At 40.2% G+C, this 16510-nt stretch overlaps 1 protein-coding gene across 2 annotated transcripts in view; it reads right to left on the minus strand.

Moving 5' to 3' along the window:
• mdga1 (MAM domain containing glycosylphosphatidylinositol anchor 1) overlaps positions 1-15368 on the minus strand; it is a 208754-nt gene extending 193386 nt beyond the window's left edge. For both annotated transcript variants that reach the window (XM_085451770.1, XM_085451760.1), the window contains exons 1-2: positions 14766-15368; positions 13528-13617 (exon numbers count right to left, since the gene is read on the minus strand). In XM_085451770.1, coding sequence (XP_085307896.1) covers positions 13528-13594 — 67 coding nt within the window. In that variant the 5' untranslated portion in view covers positions 13595-13617; positions 14766-15368. The remainder of the gene's footprint in view (positions 1-13527; positions 13618-14765) is intronic.
• Between the last annotated feature and the right edge of the window lie 1142 nt (positions 15369-16510).

Consider the following 16510-nt stretch of genomic DNA (forward strand, 5'->3'; position numbering starts at 1 on the left):
GAATGACTTAACATGTCATGTACAACATAAATGAGCACACCTCTGTGCAATATCACTTTTATACATCAGTCAGTATACCTTTCATTACTAGGATTGAAAACTTGTCTTTTTTACTTTTTTTTCTCATCACTGATGAAACACAAATTTCTGGAGAAATGTACAACCAGATTTTGTTTCTTCTGCTCTTTGCCTGAGGGCTGCGTTGCTCAGTCTTTTTAAAATAGAAATAAAGGTGTTTATTGGATTCCAGTCAGCATATCACTATCACAGGGGGACGGGTGGAAATTCAGGATTCAGTAGGCTGGGAAAAAAATCCAAAATCTAAATCTTTATTTTAAAACAGCAAGTGGTCGTGCACAGGAAGGCAGGAACTGTGGCAAACAAACCAGATGTGGAGAATACAAACAGAAGTCCATGAAGCAGCCCAAAAGGTCAAAGAGGAGATCAGCTGCAGACATGGGAAAACAAGCAGTGCTTGAAAGGTTGACTAATCCAAGGTTAAAGGCAATCAGGCAAGTGGGAGATAGACAGCTGACACTATATTTGCATTGCAGAGCCTGACTGGGAGCAGGTGTGGAATATTTAACACAGGTGATCCTTGTCAAGGTTTACAGATTTAAGGAGACAAATACAGAACTTAAAAAAGTAAACCTTTTATCAAGTCAACGAGTGTAAATATTCCAGAGTACAAAATCCACGATACAAAGAGAGAGTACACTGGGGAGATGCCAGAACCATAAATACATTCAAAACTGATGGGGCATGACAAACAGGTGAAGAAGGCAACAAAGGTGAAAGTAATTAAAAAAATACTGAAAGCAATCAGGGAATTGATGAAGGACATACACGAAGCAAAGGACACAAAATTTAAAGTAAAACAGGAAAATGACCCGAATAACCTGAATAAAAGACGTAAGATGTCAGGAACACAGATGGAGGCATGAACAGGGACACTAGTGAGACTATTATTAAAAAGCCAAAGACTACAAAGACTTATCACTAGAATAGAGAAAACACAAGAACCAAAGACTTAATACCATTGCAAGGAAACTAATTATAAAATAATAAGGTAGTCTGAAGATACAAAGAAAACAAGAATTAAAAACTAGAACTAAACAAGCTAATCAGAAACCCAATCTCAAATGCATAACTAAGAAATATATTTGAGTGTCTTCACCACTTTTACTTTTGGACTCACTCCAAATCATTGCACTAACACCTCTGTGCTTCACTCTCAGACTATGTGGTATTCGGTTGTGGTATTCTTGGCCAGGTTCATCCCTGACATGCTGGACCACAGCTGAGCTGAACAATTTTATCTTTATCTCATTTAACCAAAGAATATCCCTCTAATAATCATCAGGACTCTTAAAAGTTCTTTAGAAAAGTTTAATCTTTCTATTTTGTGCCAAAGATTTCTTGGATGCTCACCATAGAGGTTGATGTTAAGCAATGTCGTCTACACTGTCTGAGCTGTTACAGAAACTCTGGTGACCCTTGAGCCAAGAGTGAAGCACTTGCCCTTCTAGCTAGACTATCCAAGTATCTCTGTCCATTGTGTCACTTTCAGAGATCTGCAGCTCTGAGCCTCCCATTTGACAACTGTCCTGTGTTCGGTTTTGTCTTTGCAAATTCTCACAATTAACCTTTTCATTGTTCAATGACTTCAAACCTTAACCAGAAATGTGGCTGAAAATTAACATGGTAAAATTGCTATCAAGCAGTAGAAGAATATTCGGTGTTTTGACCTCCAGATGTTCGTTCCTCTAACGAAGCAATGTCACTTTGATTAAATTTTACATTAGACGTAACATGCTGCTTCATATAAATAAAAAATGACATTAACACTGATTGCGCTTCGTCCACACATGCCGTCTGCACTGCTGTTTCTGGTTTAATATAGCTGTTGCAGTGAACATGTCACATGTCGAGGTAGTGAAACCTGCCTCTGTAAGCTTAGCTGCATTTTCTGTTTTTTAAAAAAAGATCTTTTTCAGTGCATTCTGTGAATCACATCAATTTGTTCCAGGGTTACAAATGCACTTACTGTTATAAATCAATAATTTTTATTTCTCACGTCGTGCATCAGTAGTTCTTTCAACAATACTGACTTTTTCCCTTTATGTGTGAGTCTAAAAAAATAAATACATAAAAAAAAGTATATAAATACATTTAAATAATACATGCAACATTACACACTACACTGCAGTCTTACTTAACTGAATGTATGAACATGATATTTATATGCACAATCAACCTTACTAACATATAGAATATATTCTGTTCCTTAAAAACCACAATGCAGTGCTCTCAAATAACACAGAGAGCATGTTGTAGTAAATCCAGCAACTGAAATGAGGCTCACTCTGCTATATTTAATGATGACTGACAGGGTACTTAACCTGTAAGAAAACTCACTCGGTGGGGCTGATAGTTAAAGTCAAGTTTAACTATCAGGGGCGATCGGGGCTCAAAGAGTTGGCAGTTTGTCTTGTAACCGGAAGGTTGCCGGTTCGAGCCCCAGCTCGTACAGTCTTGGTCGTTGTATCCTTGGGTAAGACACTTCACCTACTGCCTACTGGTGATGGCCAGAGGGGCCGATGGTGCGATATGGCAGCCTTGCTTCTGTCACTACAACTGTAGCTGCCTCCACCAGTGTGTGAATGTGAGAGTGAATGAATAGTGGAATTGTACAGCGCTTTGAGGGCCCCGAAAAGCGCTATATAAATGCAATCCATTGTTATTATTAAGTTAAAGAAAACATGAAAAGGATATATGAATCTTTTTTACACTTGTAACCTGTCTTCTTATTTCTTTTTATATCCTTTTTATGAAATAAAAGAAATTGAACCAGTTACATCCTCCAGTTTTTTGTTTGCTTAATTTCATAAACAGTTGGTTGGTGTAACAGGCTTACACCAACCAACCAAATCAAACCAGAGCACCTTTCCCTTTGTCCTCATTTCCTCAGGTTGCGGCTGTCTCCTTGCTCCCTAGTGTCAGCCGTCCACTGGCTTCCCAAAAGCCCGTCTGCAGCTTTCAATGACCGTGTGCGCTATGTCCTATATTTGCAGTAAGTGGAGAGGTGGGTGGATGCTTGCCACTGAATCAGTGGATGATGGTGAGAAGATGACAGGGCTTTGGAGGAGAGAGAGAGGCTGTGTATAAAGAAAGAGAAGGGTAGTGAAGGGAGGTGGGGGGGGGGTTAGGAGAGTTTAAGGGTTGGATCCAGCGAAAGGACGTGGATGAAGAGAGGGAATTAGGATGGAAAGAGGATGGAAAGCTCAGACTGGATGCACTTTTATGACATGCTAAGGGTAGCTGTATGGATGGCTGGGAAGGAAAAGAGGATCAGTGTGAGGAGGGAAGGGAGGGAGGAAGGTGACAGGAACATCTTTTTTGACTGGTAAAAGTTTAGTAGATGGTTAAAGCCAGAATGAGGAAAGATGTGGCGGAGGAGGAGAGGGATCAGAATGTGTAGCTGCTGGCAGGTAAATTGCTACACTGAGAACATGGGGACTTTTCAAAATATCCGGCAGATTATACCCCATCTCCTCTGAGCCAGCTGAGATGCATGAGAAGAAAAAGATGTGAAAGTGTGAGAGCAGCAGGCTAAAATTTCAAACATTTAAAGTGCCGGAAAATTTGAGTAAAACCACCATGTGTATGGGAGGAGGAGTGGAATTTGCCACTGAGGGAGAACAAGTTTGAGACACTGACTGAGAACGAAAGAGGAAAAGGGAGAGGGCGAGATCTCAAAGCAGCACGCATCGCTGAATTATTGAGGCCTGACTTGTGTAGGAGCAAAAGATAAGATTTCCAGTGTTGATCCCTTCTTGCTGTCAGAAAGTTTAGTTGGACACGACCAACTTGAGCAGCTGTGGTTGTTTTGTTGTCGTTTGGGGGTTTTGGCAGTCACTACAGGGAAAGGCAAAATCTATGTGGTAGGAACAACTTGAAACAATGTGGCAGAAAGTAGACTGCGTGCTTCCTGACACTCATTTATTTAAAACACATCTTTCTACCTCTAATTTATTTAGAGAATATATTTTTGCCACTCATTTATTTAGAACAAATCTGTATATACACGTGTGCTGAGGGCACCATCATAAATACAGATATGTAAAGTCCCCTAATTTGCTTTGTGTGAGTCAAAAAAAATGTGTCAGCTGTGTTGTTGACACCTGTAGCCTCCCATAGAGTATTCATTTACAGAGAGAATTCTTAAATCCAACCTAGTGTATTTTACAGAATTTTAGTTATTTGTCTTTATTTGTTTTTACTTGTACATGGCAATGTTTACCCAAGCGGCAATTTTATTTTTTAAGGACCTACAGCTTGGATGTCTCTCATCCATAGAGGCTCTGACATCTTTCATGTCTGGCACCAACAGGTTCCACTGTTTGAAAAAATACTTCTCAATCACCACCACAACTGTGAGCATGAAAAAACCATGTCTGTTCTTGTATAGAATGTCTAAAGAAAAAGGTGAATATAGCCACCATGACATCACCTTTCAGCTAATTAAGCCCTCTTTTGAAACCTTCAAGGTTCAAGGTTTTACCAAGGACAACGATCAAAGATCGACGAGTAGTCGAGACGTTTTCTTCTATATCTTTTTATACCTCTGACTTCCTATTGCAGGGGTCAGCAACCTTCAGCATAAAAAGAACAATTTATCCTCTTTTACCAAACAACAGAAGAAAAAGGATAGAATGAGTATAAAGTAAATAAATATACAAAAAGCTGATTTTTTCCCCCCTTTTGTTCAAAGCTTGTAGTCAATCATAGTTGAGGGGCTCTAAGAGCTCAAGAGCCACATGCACTTCTGTTGTGGCTTCACTTTCTAAGACCTGGAAACTGTATCCAATTTGTTTCATAGTCTTTTGTCTTTTATTGACTCTCTCCATTCTTCTGATGTGATTTAGCGCCACATCTGTGCAACCTGGTCCAAGAAATAGGGCCAGTTGTCAGACTGTAACAACTTACTGTCTTGGTAATGATAGTAGTAAATGCACGACTGCATTGTGCGAGTTTACTGAGAAGACAGTTTCATAAAGACAATGTGACAAAGGACATGTAAAAGTTATTAGCACACACATGAACAAATCAGTGTGTGAATGGATAAATATGTGAGTGAAGCAGTGAGGGTGGTGGTTAGGCCAACTAGCAGGTTGCCCTAGATTTATGACACCTGGCTCTTCATTTCCCAAATATGTACAACAGAGGTGACAATAGCCATGTGTACAACAAACATGCCTGCTTGAATTCTTTCTTCAGCATATGAGAAGTTTTGTAACCAACATTTGCATATTAATATATTCTGTATATTTCAATACATGATGAAAAAGATATCAGGGACCAAGCAGTATTCCAAGCAGAGTAACTTTATATGTGGGATTGTTGATGCCAATGTCTGTAGGATTAAAAAGTTCAAACTTTTAAAAGTACCAGTGGTGGCAAGAAAAAATACTGTGGCTTGCATAATTTTCACAAGGACTGTCTGATATTTCTGAAAAAATCCACTTAGAGAAGCTTGTATATAAATCTTGCAATATATGAGGAAACTATGCTAAGATTTACCAGCAAAAAGAATGAAGCTAAAGACAGAAATAAAGGCTGAAGATAAAGGAAAGCAGGGTGAAAGAGAAGTGAAGAAGAAAGCAAGTGACAGTGTGAGAGAAGTGCAAGAGGAGGCAGACGGTCTCTGATGTAAGCCATGTTCTCACCGCTGTTCACAACCGTCCTGTTGCCTTCATGAATAAGTTAGATGCCAAATGTTCCCTCCCTATCATGTCCATGCATGCAGGTGCACAATACAACTCACACATTAAAACACTATACCCCTTATTCTTCAACTTTCAAGTCCCCGTGCACACAAAAAACTAAAAAGACACCACCAGAGCACATCTGCACAACAACTTTGCTATTTTTTCTTTCGCCAAAATACGTTGAAATATAAAGATGCTCTGCTTTACTAAATTTCTGCACAAAGAAACATACAGAGACCCACACATATTCCCTCCTGAAGTAGAGCCAGTAAGAGGTGCTTGATAATGTCTGACAGAGTGACAGGAGTACAGAGGCAGTACAGACGAGAAAAGTGAAGTTTCCCTGACAGTTTTTCCTGCCCACAGGGCACCTACGTCATCCTGTTACACTCTGGACATCTCTCATCCAAAGAGGTATGTGTGCTGGTGTGTGTAGTCCCATGTATTATTACCACATATGTGACACTGACCAACATCCAAATGCAAAGACATGAAAATCGGTAGGAGTATGGTTCACCAGAAGGTAACATGTTTGTGCACATGCTTCTCTGTACATGCATGTGAAAATTGTATCTGCATGAATGATAACATAATCATCCAAGAGAGAGAGTTAAATACGAAGACAGGAAATAAGAACTACAAATGAACAGATTGAAGAAGGGTTGCGTAATGATCTTTGAGCAAGAATTATAAAGACTGTGACTGCGCTTCAACATAGAAACATGCTTCAGGAGCCTCCAGTGATTCTCAGCATTTTATTCTGCCTCATCAAACTTGTATATTTAATTTGTCCTGGCAAAAGAATTGATTCACTGATAGTGTTGGATTGACAAAAGAAAGTTGTTGTTTTTTTTACAGCAAATTTATGACAAAAGTAATCTCGAGCCACTTTACATGTATTCATTTATATGTATGATATAAACCCTGCAGTTTTAGAGGATGAACCCTAAGAAACAGACAGTTCCCTATGAGCCAGAATTTGGCATCAGTGGGGAGGAAGAACACTCTTTTAACATTAGGAGACCTCTGACGTGAGTCGTGCTGGTAGGGACAACGATCTGCTATGAAGAGAAGAAGGGACAGTATACAAACATTAATGGGATGCTGGAAGAAGACTATTCATATTAATCTTCTTATTCACTCTCCAATAAAGTGAACAAAAATGTCCATACAAGACCAGTTATACTGCCCACCGTGCTATGAAGTTGAATGCAGTTTCTTATTTCTTACTTTTTAAAAATCTAATAAGTAAATTAAGTTGGAGTATATATATATATATATATATATATATATATATGTGTGTGTGTATTGTTGCCTATGTATTGCCACCATGCGCCACACTATCTAGAGCTACTTGAGCCCACCGCCAGCTCCAGGTCTAACTTATGGCAAGCATGGTGATAAATCAGTCCTCCAATGACATAGTGTGTCTTAGTGTGCTTATCCTTTAGCCCCCAGGTAGTGAGACTAGTGTAAACCAGAGTCAACATATCATTTTGGCCATAGGTCTGTGGTGTTGCAGCTGATCTCTAGGTTAATAGAAATGTTGTCAGGCTTTAATATCGAGTCAGCTATACAGCAAAATATGAAAGAGGAAAGGAGAGCAAGGAAGAGTGATCAAGGGAAAAAATGGTAAGAAAACTTAGTTGGGGAAGCATTGTAGTGTATCTATGAATGTCAGTAAAAAATGTAATTAAAATTAATATCTATCTATCTATCTATGCTTTTAAAAAGAGATTAAGTTATTGACTTTGAGCAGCACTCCAACAATTTCAAGGCCTTTGATTAAAAGTGATACAGACAGAAAGGTCACTTGGTAGCTATAGTTCATATTCATGTAAGAGGGTGCAATCTGTTAAGCAAAACATGGATAGTGTGTGTGTGTTTGCATTACTGATGTATTTATAATCATCTGTGTACACAGTCATGTTTTGGTGACCAACTCCCTTTTAGTGATGAAAAAACATGTCCTCAAAATTAAAAACTACAGGTTTTAAGATCGAGGTCAAAGTTCAAAGTGATTTTAAATTTAGGTTACATATGGGTAAGGTTTAGACTTGTGTTTTGATGCAAAACCTTGCCTGATTACATGTCTGCATGCGCCTCTGAATATTCGGTGCCTACATCTCTGCATGTCAAAAGAAAAAAGCAGGTAAGGATTAGGAGGGATGTAAAAGATTACTATCATCTCTTGCTTAACGTTTCAGTCTCTTCCAATCTCTGTCTCCTCTCCCCCTTCCCCTCCTCCTCCTCCACTGCCTCAGAGCCACCGATAAATTATGGATGCTTATTAGAAAAGGGCAATATTCAGCATTCAAAATAAACTCAGTAGCATGAGACATGAAAGAGACACAAACAAAAAGTGCTGATGTGAGAAGAGGAAGAGTTAAAGTCACAGGGGAGCCAGTGGCCAGGTCACATAAACCTGCGGTGATCTATTTCATCTGTGTACCATCGGAAGATAATATACTGTAGATCTTCTGTGATATCACAAGACAGAAATACTCTATTAAAAGTAAAGCATTTAAGTTTTTCATCCGAAAGTAGAAAAAAAACAGAAAATGATTATAAATTAAATAATAACTATTGTAAAAATGAAATCATTTAGAAAGCAGCAAGGTCTGTGTTAGTGTGGCTATATTATTTAGGATTTGGTCAATAATGTATTTTAATGTTTACATTACTTTAATATTGCAACTAGTAAAAATCAGGATGTATGTACTTGTTATACTGCTTAGCAAATGTCATCTTTTCTTTCTTAAATAAAAAAATGGTCACATTTTAAGTAATTTTAGATTTTGACATAAAGTGGTATAAAACAATACTTCTGTTTTTTGTTTGGTTCTTTAGCAGTGATGGATGTACTAAAGGTAGTTACTAGAGCAGGGCAATATGGCCAAAAATATTTATCACGATATATATTTGAAAATTTGCGATAACGATATAACCGACGATATAATTGATGCGAGACAAAATACAACTCCACAACATTACTAGCGCAAAAAGACAACCTTCCATTTATTTTCACTTAAACAAGAAGCTGGTTTTTATGTACATTAAAGCTTTATAAAAATGTAACAGTGCAAATGCAAATTCCTTGCTGAAAGTTTAACCAAAAGGCATTTCCAGTAGAAATGGGCTGACATATCCTGAGCATAACCATGTATAATATCCACTGAAGTTAAAAAGAGGTGCTTTGCAACATTAAACTGCAGTGTGCAGTACGCATTTTTCGGACCATAAGGTGCACGGGATTATAAGGCACATTAAGCGAAACAAAGCAGTCAGATAAATCAAACTTTATTAAACTCATTCTTCTTGCTTCCTCCACTTCTGTACCATTGATTCATTAATGTTGAATTCTCTGGCAGCTGCTCTATTCCCATGTTGTTGCAGTATATTAATGACTAACCTCGTATTGTGGATGGATTCTCTCAGTTGTTCTCCTGACTGAAGTTTGGTCCGTTTACAGCATCCTGCCATGCGATTGCATTTGTCTCTAACCATGAAGAACCTTCACGTTAACTTTTATAAGTGGAAAAGTGTTAGTGTTCGTCCTCCAGCTTCACTGTTTATGTTATGCTAACATAGCTGTGTCGCTAGCGATCACGTAGCACATCATTATATACCAGCTAGCCAAACTTCAGTAACCCTACAAACGTCACTGCTGTTTAGTTTCCTGTCTTCATTTATGTTGGAAGTGATAGCAGAGCTGTACGTTTGAATTTTTTCAGAAATCTCTCAGTCAGAACATGCAATATCATGCTTAGGTAACTAGCGAAACTAGCGAGCTAACTTCCGCTAGCTTCCTGCTAACTTCTAACTCCGTTAAATGTAATAACTTTTGTTTTCATGGATGCCTGGAAGTTAAACTTTATAGTTACACCTGGTAAAGCAGCAATGCTGATCGTTTTATTAAAGATGAAAGAATTTAGACAGTTTTTAACTCTAAGTGATGCTGCAGTGTTGTTTGACCTGAAGCATACGGAGTTTAGGACCCAGATTACTCCCAGATTTAAGAGCATCTTAGAACAGCCGCTTGCATGTTCTGCAAAAAAATGTGCTTTGTTGTGTATCTGACGGACAAACACCAAACCAGTTCCACATCACGGAAGTTGCACCATTTTTACAAACCAATTCTGGTTCATCTGTTTCACTCAACAATCGGCCATGTGCGTATGAAAACAAAGGCACTGCGCATGCGCGTTTTACTCCCATTCTATCGCGATATTTCATTTTCCTATCGTTGCCTAACATTATACCGGTATTACCGTGAACGGTATAATATGGCCCAGCCCTAGTAGTTACTTTAGGTAACTAGAGTACTTGAGTAAATGTGTGTATTTAGTTTCCATCATAGACTGCAGTGAATAAAGTTCCAGATTAAAACATATACACAGAGACAGCAAATAAAAATGGGAAATGCAGCAAGCTTTTCATTCAACCTTAGGCAACATCTTCAAAGTTTTGTTACATCTGTGCACACTTTAAGCATATTAACTTAGTTTCTGCATTTCCTGTAGTGCTTTGTTCTGTGGCCAGTGGCGAGGCCTAATTTCCCCAGCTACTATACGAGTCTTGCTCAAATCTAAAAAAACAAAAGCACTGTTAAGCAAAATCACTGATTTAAGTTCATTAAATTTCCTGTTAACAAGCACATAATGAAGCATCACATTGCAGCCTAATGCAGTCTGGATTCCATCTACACCACCAGCTAATGGCTTTGTGTGACTTTGTCGAGCAATCAATAATTTGGTGTCTCTGTGAACTCTGTTATTTCACACAGTGTGATGTCATGCAGTACCACAACATGAAGAGACACTTTTCCTGGTACACTCTGTCTGTGTTGACTCTTCAGTTTAGAAGTCACATCCTGCCAAACTGCCTCGAAGTTTAATCCTTAAGTGCGTTAAGACTTGCCGCATGTGAATGCCACATCATGCTTGTAATGCCCTTGGATTACAGTATATCCAGATTAAATGAAACTTCAGAATCACTATGTATATATGCAGGAATGTTTGTGAGGAAATGCATATAAAAGGCTTATCCCCCAAGAGAAAACAGAGGAGAGAAGGAGAATGTTTGATAAATTTAAAAAAAGACGTACTATAAATGATCTGATTAAACTTGCATAACAAAGCTTGCTTAGCTGTGACAAAACATATGGTGTGAGGCTTTTTCTTTTTGCTATTAAATACACAATCACATTTTATTGGTGTACTTGTCTGTCCAATTCCAATTTGACGGACAGGTGTTACAAGCTTTTTGACAGACCTCACAGAAGTCCAATCAATACTACACTGCTGCAAGAAAAACAGTGACTGATCCTAAAGTCCCTGCTGAGCCAGCAAACTGTTGCAGTGGGATTGAGTGTGTCTTCTGCACAAGCATATCCCTCTCACACTTGCGCACACCAACACACCCAGAAGTTCACAGGATCACACTCTTCACACACTCGCATACACGAGCACAAACACCTGCATACACAGATTCACAAGCGTGAGCTGATAAAAACGCACACATCCAAAAACACCCCAGAGAAGGCTACAGTAAATGAACCTCACAGCCATCCAAAGCACTGACATCAATCAGGCACGCTTTCACCGTTTGGCTCCCGACGGACGGTGAGTCGCATCTGTCTGCTAGAGCAAGTGCTAAACAATTCCAAAGTGACAGAAACCATTTTATGCATATCTGCATATACAGCATGCCAAACTCGTTGGCACTCTTCCTGATCACCCCTACTTGTGCTATTTACTGCAATTGTGTAAATTGTGAAACCATTTGCGTTTTCTGAATGACTCTTTTTAGCGACGGTGATTTTCCTACATGAACACAGATACGCTCAGCTAAGCAACACCAACACACAATCCACCGGGATTGCTGGGCGTCTGAATAGTGGCCAGTACAATTCCCAAGAAAGCTGTGGGCCTTTTCTTCCCGCAGCGGTGCCTAAAAGGCTACTCTTGCACAAAAGACACATATTCTATAAAACTGGGAAGGAAGACTCTGATAAAAAAAAAACAACCAAACTAAACAGCGCTGGAGCCTCCACGCCTGCCAGTGACTGCATATCTGCTTCGACCCACTGCATATTTGTGACAGAGCCCATGGGGCTCAGATGTTTCATCAGACCCAGTACATCACCCTGAAGAGAACGCAAGACTGTTTTACACAGCTATGAAACAAAATAGATGAGAACAAGAATGCACAAGGGTGATTTTGAGATGTGAGCCTTTAACGGGACCGTGTAAGTAGAACAGAAGTACCTTCACAGGGAGACAAATGTTCAATTTTTAAAAAAAATGGCAGCCAGCAATGAAAGCACACCTCAAGTTCTGAGTATCTTTTTGAACCATTTTGTTAGAAAAACATCTGCAGCATCCACAAATTTAATCTTTTAGAACATAATAGCATGCTAATAACAATCCCAAGGTAAGGCGTACACCTGCGTTTAAAACATGAACTCGGAAAACTGTTTGTAATGGAACTAATAAGTGCACAGATGAGAGAAAATCTGAGAAAAAAAATAACTTCTGCACACTTCTGGTGATTTCAATCCATCGCCATTATTGTACATTTATAGGCTCTTACAAGAGCTGAGGGCTGACAAAATACAGATTTTGAAAGCAAAAATCTCAAGTATTTTATTTTAAAGTCAATGCAGTCTCTCAACTAGTGGTTCCAGTTGAAACGTTACAGTGGATACAATAAATCTGAGAATTGTCCGTGTAATTTGGATATAGTTTACACAGATGCTGACATGACAGCCGCAGTGCGAAGTATTGGAGCAGTACGAGTCTGATTAGGAAGGACTTTTATACAGGCCTATATGCTTCAGCAAATGACAGATTGTCAGCATTTCTCAGTGTGAAGGCAGGCTACGGGATTGCTTATGACAACAGCACTCTGTGCTACAATGACTAAACAGACCCTGTTTTCAATGGCTGCCACATGCCTTCAAATGTCAAAATCAAAGTATCAAAGCTGACAGATCGGTTTGTGTGTTTTTCTTGCCCGAAGGGACAGGAGGATGCTTAACTGGCCAGGCGCCTGTTGCTGAAGCAACTGAGCTTCTGTAATACAGTAAACTGCAGTCGCAAGAGGTGACAAATCTCAGCTTTATCCTAAAAAGCATAGAGCGATTGTCCTGTTTAACCTGCCTGACAAAGACGGACCGTATATCAGAGCGCTCTAACTCTGCCTGTGCTGCTCTCTCGTCTTTCTCGCTGTCGTTCAGAGTGCGGGTGCCTCTGTGTGGAGCTGATTCAGTATGTATGGGACAAAGTGTTAACTTAATTCAAGCCAAACTTTGCCCTTTTTTCATTTTTAATCATAAGCCTTGGACAACTTTAATCTCACTTTGTGTAATAAATCACCAACCTAATTTAGACTTTGTATAACACATGCGTTTGACCATGACGATTTTATTTTTTTCAGCCTAAAAATGGAATTAAATTGGATTTACAGTAGCTGGGTTTCCCTTCCACTACAGGGTCGGATGTTTTCCCAGCTTTCCTCTTTTGACTTCCAAGAAGTGAACTCTCCCTTTTAAGATAATTTGTTGTCCATCTCCCTCAGGCTTTTCTCAGGAGTGTTAAGACCAGTTATTGCAAGGCCTTGCTGAAACAAGAGCAATTTGGAGCTCATGACAAGCCTTCAATTACGCTCGTTGCTAGCAAGCTCACTCAGTCAGCATAATAAAGCATGTATTGATGTAATAACAGGAATACATAAGTAAATATAATGCCCTTACCGTAAACTCCTTGGCCCCAGGCAAGAGCATAAACACGAGACAATAACAATATCCAAAAAAGCCCCATGTTCAGCTCAGGTCCGTCATAACCTGAGAGAAAAAGAAAAGGGTGAAAACAGAGGCACGGAATGGAACAGCCTGCAAACGTAACTATGGAGGATGGAAGAAACGACAACTGAGTGATTGTAATCAAAAAGGAGGGGAAAGATACTTTAAATTGCTTTGTTTTAGTGTTCAACTATGTCCCCTGCAACCCCATAAGCCGTGAAAATAATATTACAGAGCAATTTAGTTCCCACCGCGCAGCGAACCTCGCTTCATTCAACTTAAAGGGCAGGTAATTCAATCAATCGTGGATTATAGAAAGCTTACAAGCAGTCCAGTGTGATGAAGAATTGGAGATTGACAGGATTGTAGATGTCTGCTGTTTAGCGTGACTAAACTTCCTCTGTCCACCCCTCACTGAGGCACAGCGGCGGGCAGGTGTAGTCGGGAGCACAATAAGGTTTACACTGCAGTATTCATGGAGGATTTGCAACAACAAGTGGGGTCGCGGAGACTACTTTAGACCCCGAGACCCGCACATATTCCTTCAGATCAGTACAGTTGTTCCTACTCTGTCAGGTCGACGGTGATAGCAGAAATATGCACGTGTTACGTAATTTATTCTGATTTATTCTGATTTATTCCGATTCATTTTTATCATGCATGTCTATGTATTAATGGAAAGCTGTTTTCTTGTTGCACACTGGTGGTTCAAAACCTGTAGGACACCTGAAGACAAGGAATGAAATCCAGCTGAGTGAGGGAATAATGGACCCTCTTAGCTGACTCTTTTTCCCGAACACTGGGGTTTCCTCCGACGTCTAGAACGCACGTTTGTGAGAGGACTGCATTCACCGTTCGCATTATAAAGCGCGCTGTAATCAAAGTTTCTTTCTGTGATATAAGCAAGTGAATCCCTGGCATTAATGCTTTGACGGGCACGCATTGCCTATATTGCAAATAATTTAGCAATCCCAAAATCTGAGCGCGTGTAACTAATGATCGACTTTGATAATGTTGGGTACATTTGAAAATACTTCCAGCGTCAATTAAGCGCTGACAAACAGTCTATAAAACATTCTTTAAAAATGAGACAGACATAATGTGAAGGGAATAGATAAATGATGCCAATCTGACATATATTTTGTTCAAGTATTGCCAGTTCAGCGTTGGGGACAGTGTGCCATCTCTACCTTGTCTCCGAGGTGCCGTCCTTTGGGTCAGTCCGCTACCCAGTACTACGCGCCCTTCTCACGGCTCAGTAACGAGGATTCCTTCGCTCTCCGTTAGACCAACCTCGCTTAGTGTTTCACCACAGAAACAGCAGAAAAGTTTTATATCCTCCACCACTGCGCGTCCAGTAAGAGCTTTAGCTAAAATTCCCAGAGTGGAAATGTGGACTTTTTCGAGCTCCCAGATCTCTGAAAGAATCTCTTCGGGGTGTTAAACTTTTATTTTACGCACGGAGAAGTAGTCGACAGAACATCGCACAGCTCGGTTCCTCAGAGTCCCTCTTCTCAAAAATGAAAATAAAACCTCTGTTCCTTTGAAAAACTCAGGCAAGGCTACTTGGGGGAAATCCTATACACTCGGACTGCCTTTTTGTGGATTATTTACTCTAAAAGGCGTGGTTGAAACGCCTTTACTTTCTCTCCCTCTTTGCTTCTGGCCGATGAAAGTCTATGAAGCCCCTTTAACGCAATCATGCGCTCTGAAAATGAGCTTCCCTCCGCTAGTTCAATCAGCGCTGTGTCTGTGGACTCCAAGTGATGCTGGCCAAGTGGAATATGTGCGCAGACTGAGAACGACCGCCCCTGTCTGTGTGAGAGAGAGAAAGGGAGAGCGAGAGGGATGGAGAGAAGAAGGGGAGGGAGGACAGAGGCTTACACATAGATGCTCTCAAGCCTCACAGCTTCCACACTGAACAGGTTGTCAAAAGAACGCCACTGCTCCCCTCTCCCACTCCCAGTCTCTCACTCGCTTTGGAATAGGTTTTCAACCCTTTGGTAGCAACAGGGTGTTTTTAACAGCAGGGGAACGCGCGTGTTTTCCTGTTTTTCTCTTGTCGACTCTTTCCTGGAGTTCGTCCACTGCTGGTACACGCAATCGTCGATGCCAATTACAGCTGAAGGGCGCCCAGAAAGTTATTTTTTCTTTTAGCATAATGGAGGAACCCCGAAAACAGCCATCCCTCTGCATGGACCAATTATTTATGACAGCATAAACAGACCCATTGTTATCCCCGCCCCCCCAACTCGCCTAAGCACGCACATGGTGTCTCTCTCACACACAGATTTACAGTGCCCATCTCTCTCTCTCTCTCTCTCTCTCTCTCTCGGTCTTGTGGGTTCTCAGTGAAGCCACTGGAGGGCGTTTCAGCTCATCGCCACTGTTTGAACGTGCACGTGTGGCATGAGCGTCAGTTGTGCTTGTGCCCGTGTCTGTGTGTGTGCGTGGGGTCCGAAAACAACACGTGTTAAGGGCTCTTGAAGGCAATTTCTGGCCTTCCCACGAACAATGTTGGCTTATCACCAAGCAGCGCATCTGTCTCCACCTGGATTGAATAAAATAGACACTTAAAATATCGAACACACAGAGTAGAGGCGGCAATTCGTCACGAAAGCAAAGCAACAGCCATCTAATTTCTGTAACTGTATTTATGCAACAAAGCAACAACGTTGCAATTTCTTCTCATTTAAAAAATAAACTGTTTCACACAAAATGTGGGTGGTGGGTGGGTTTACCTTTTGGTGATTAATCAGGAAGAGTGGGTGATGAAAAGAAAAGGAAGGAACATGAAACTGCACCTTACACGAAGACAAGAAAAGCGTAGTTATTAGGTTTAGAGGGAACTGCGTGTGAGCTTAAATGCATAACGCGATATAGTTCCTGGCAGAAATATATTAAGGCATCCAGTTTCCATTTTTCTGAGTCATTT

This window comes from Copadichromis virginalis, linkage group LG1 (assembly GCF_057382275.1).
Source record: "Copadichromis virginalis isolate Kocher_CV1m ecotype Utaka linkage group LG1, C_Virginalis_male_GT1.1, whole genome shotgun sequence".
Lineage (NCBI taxonomy): Eukaryota > Metazoa > Chordata > Actinopteri > Cichliformes > Cichlidae > Copadichromis > Copadichromis virginalis.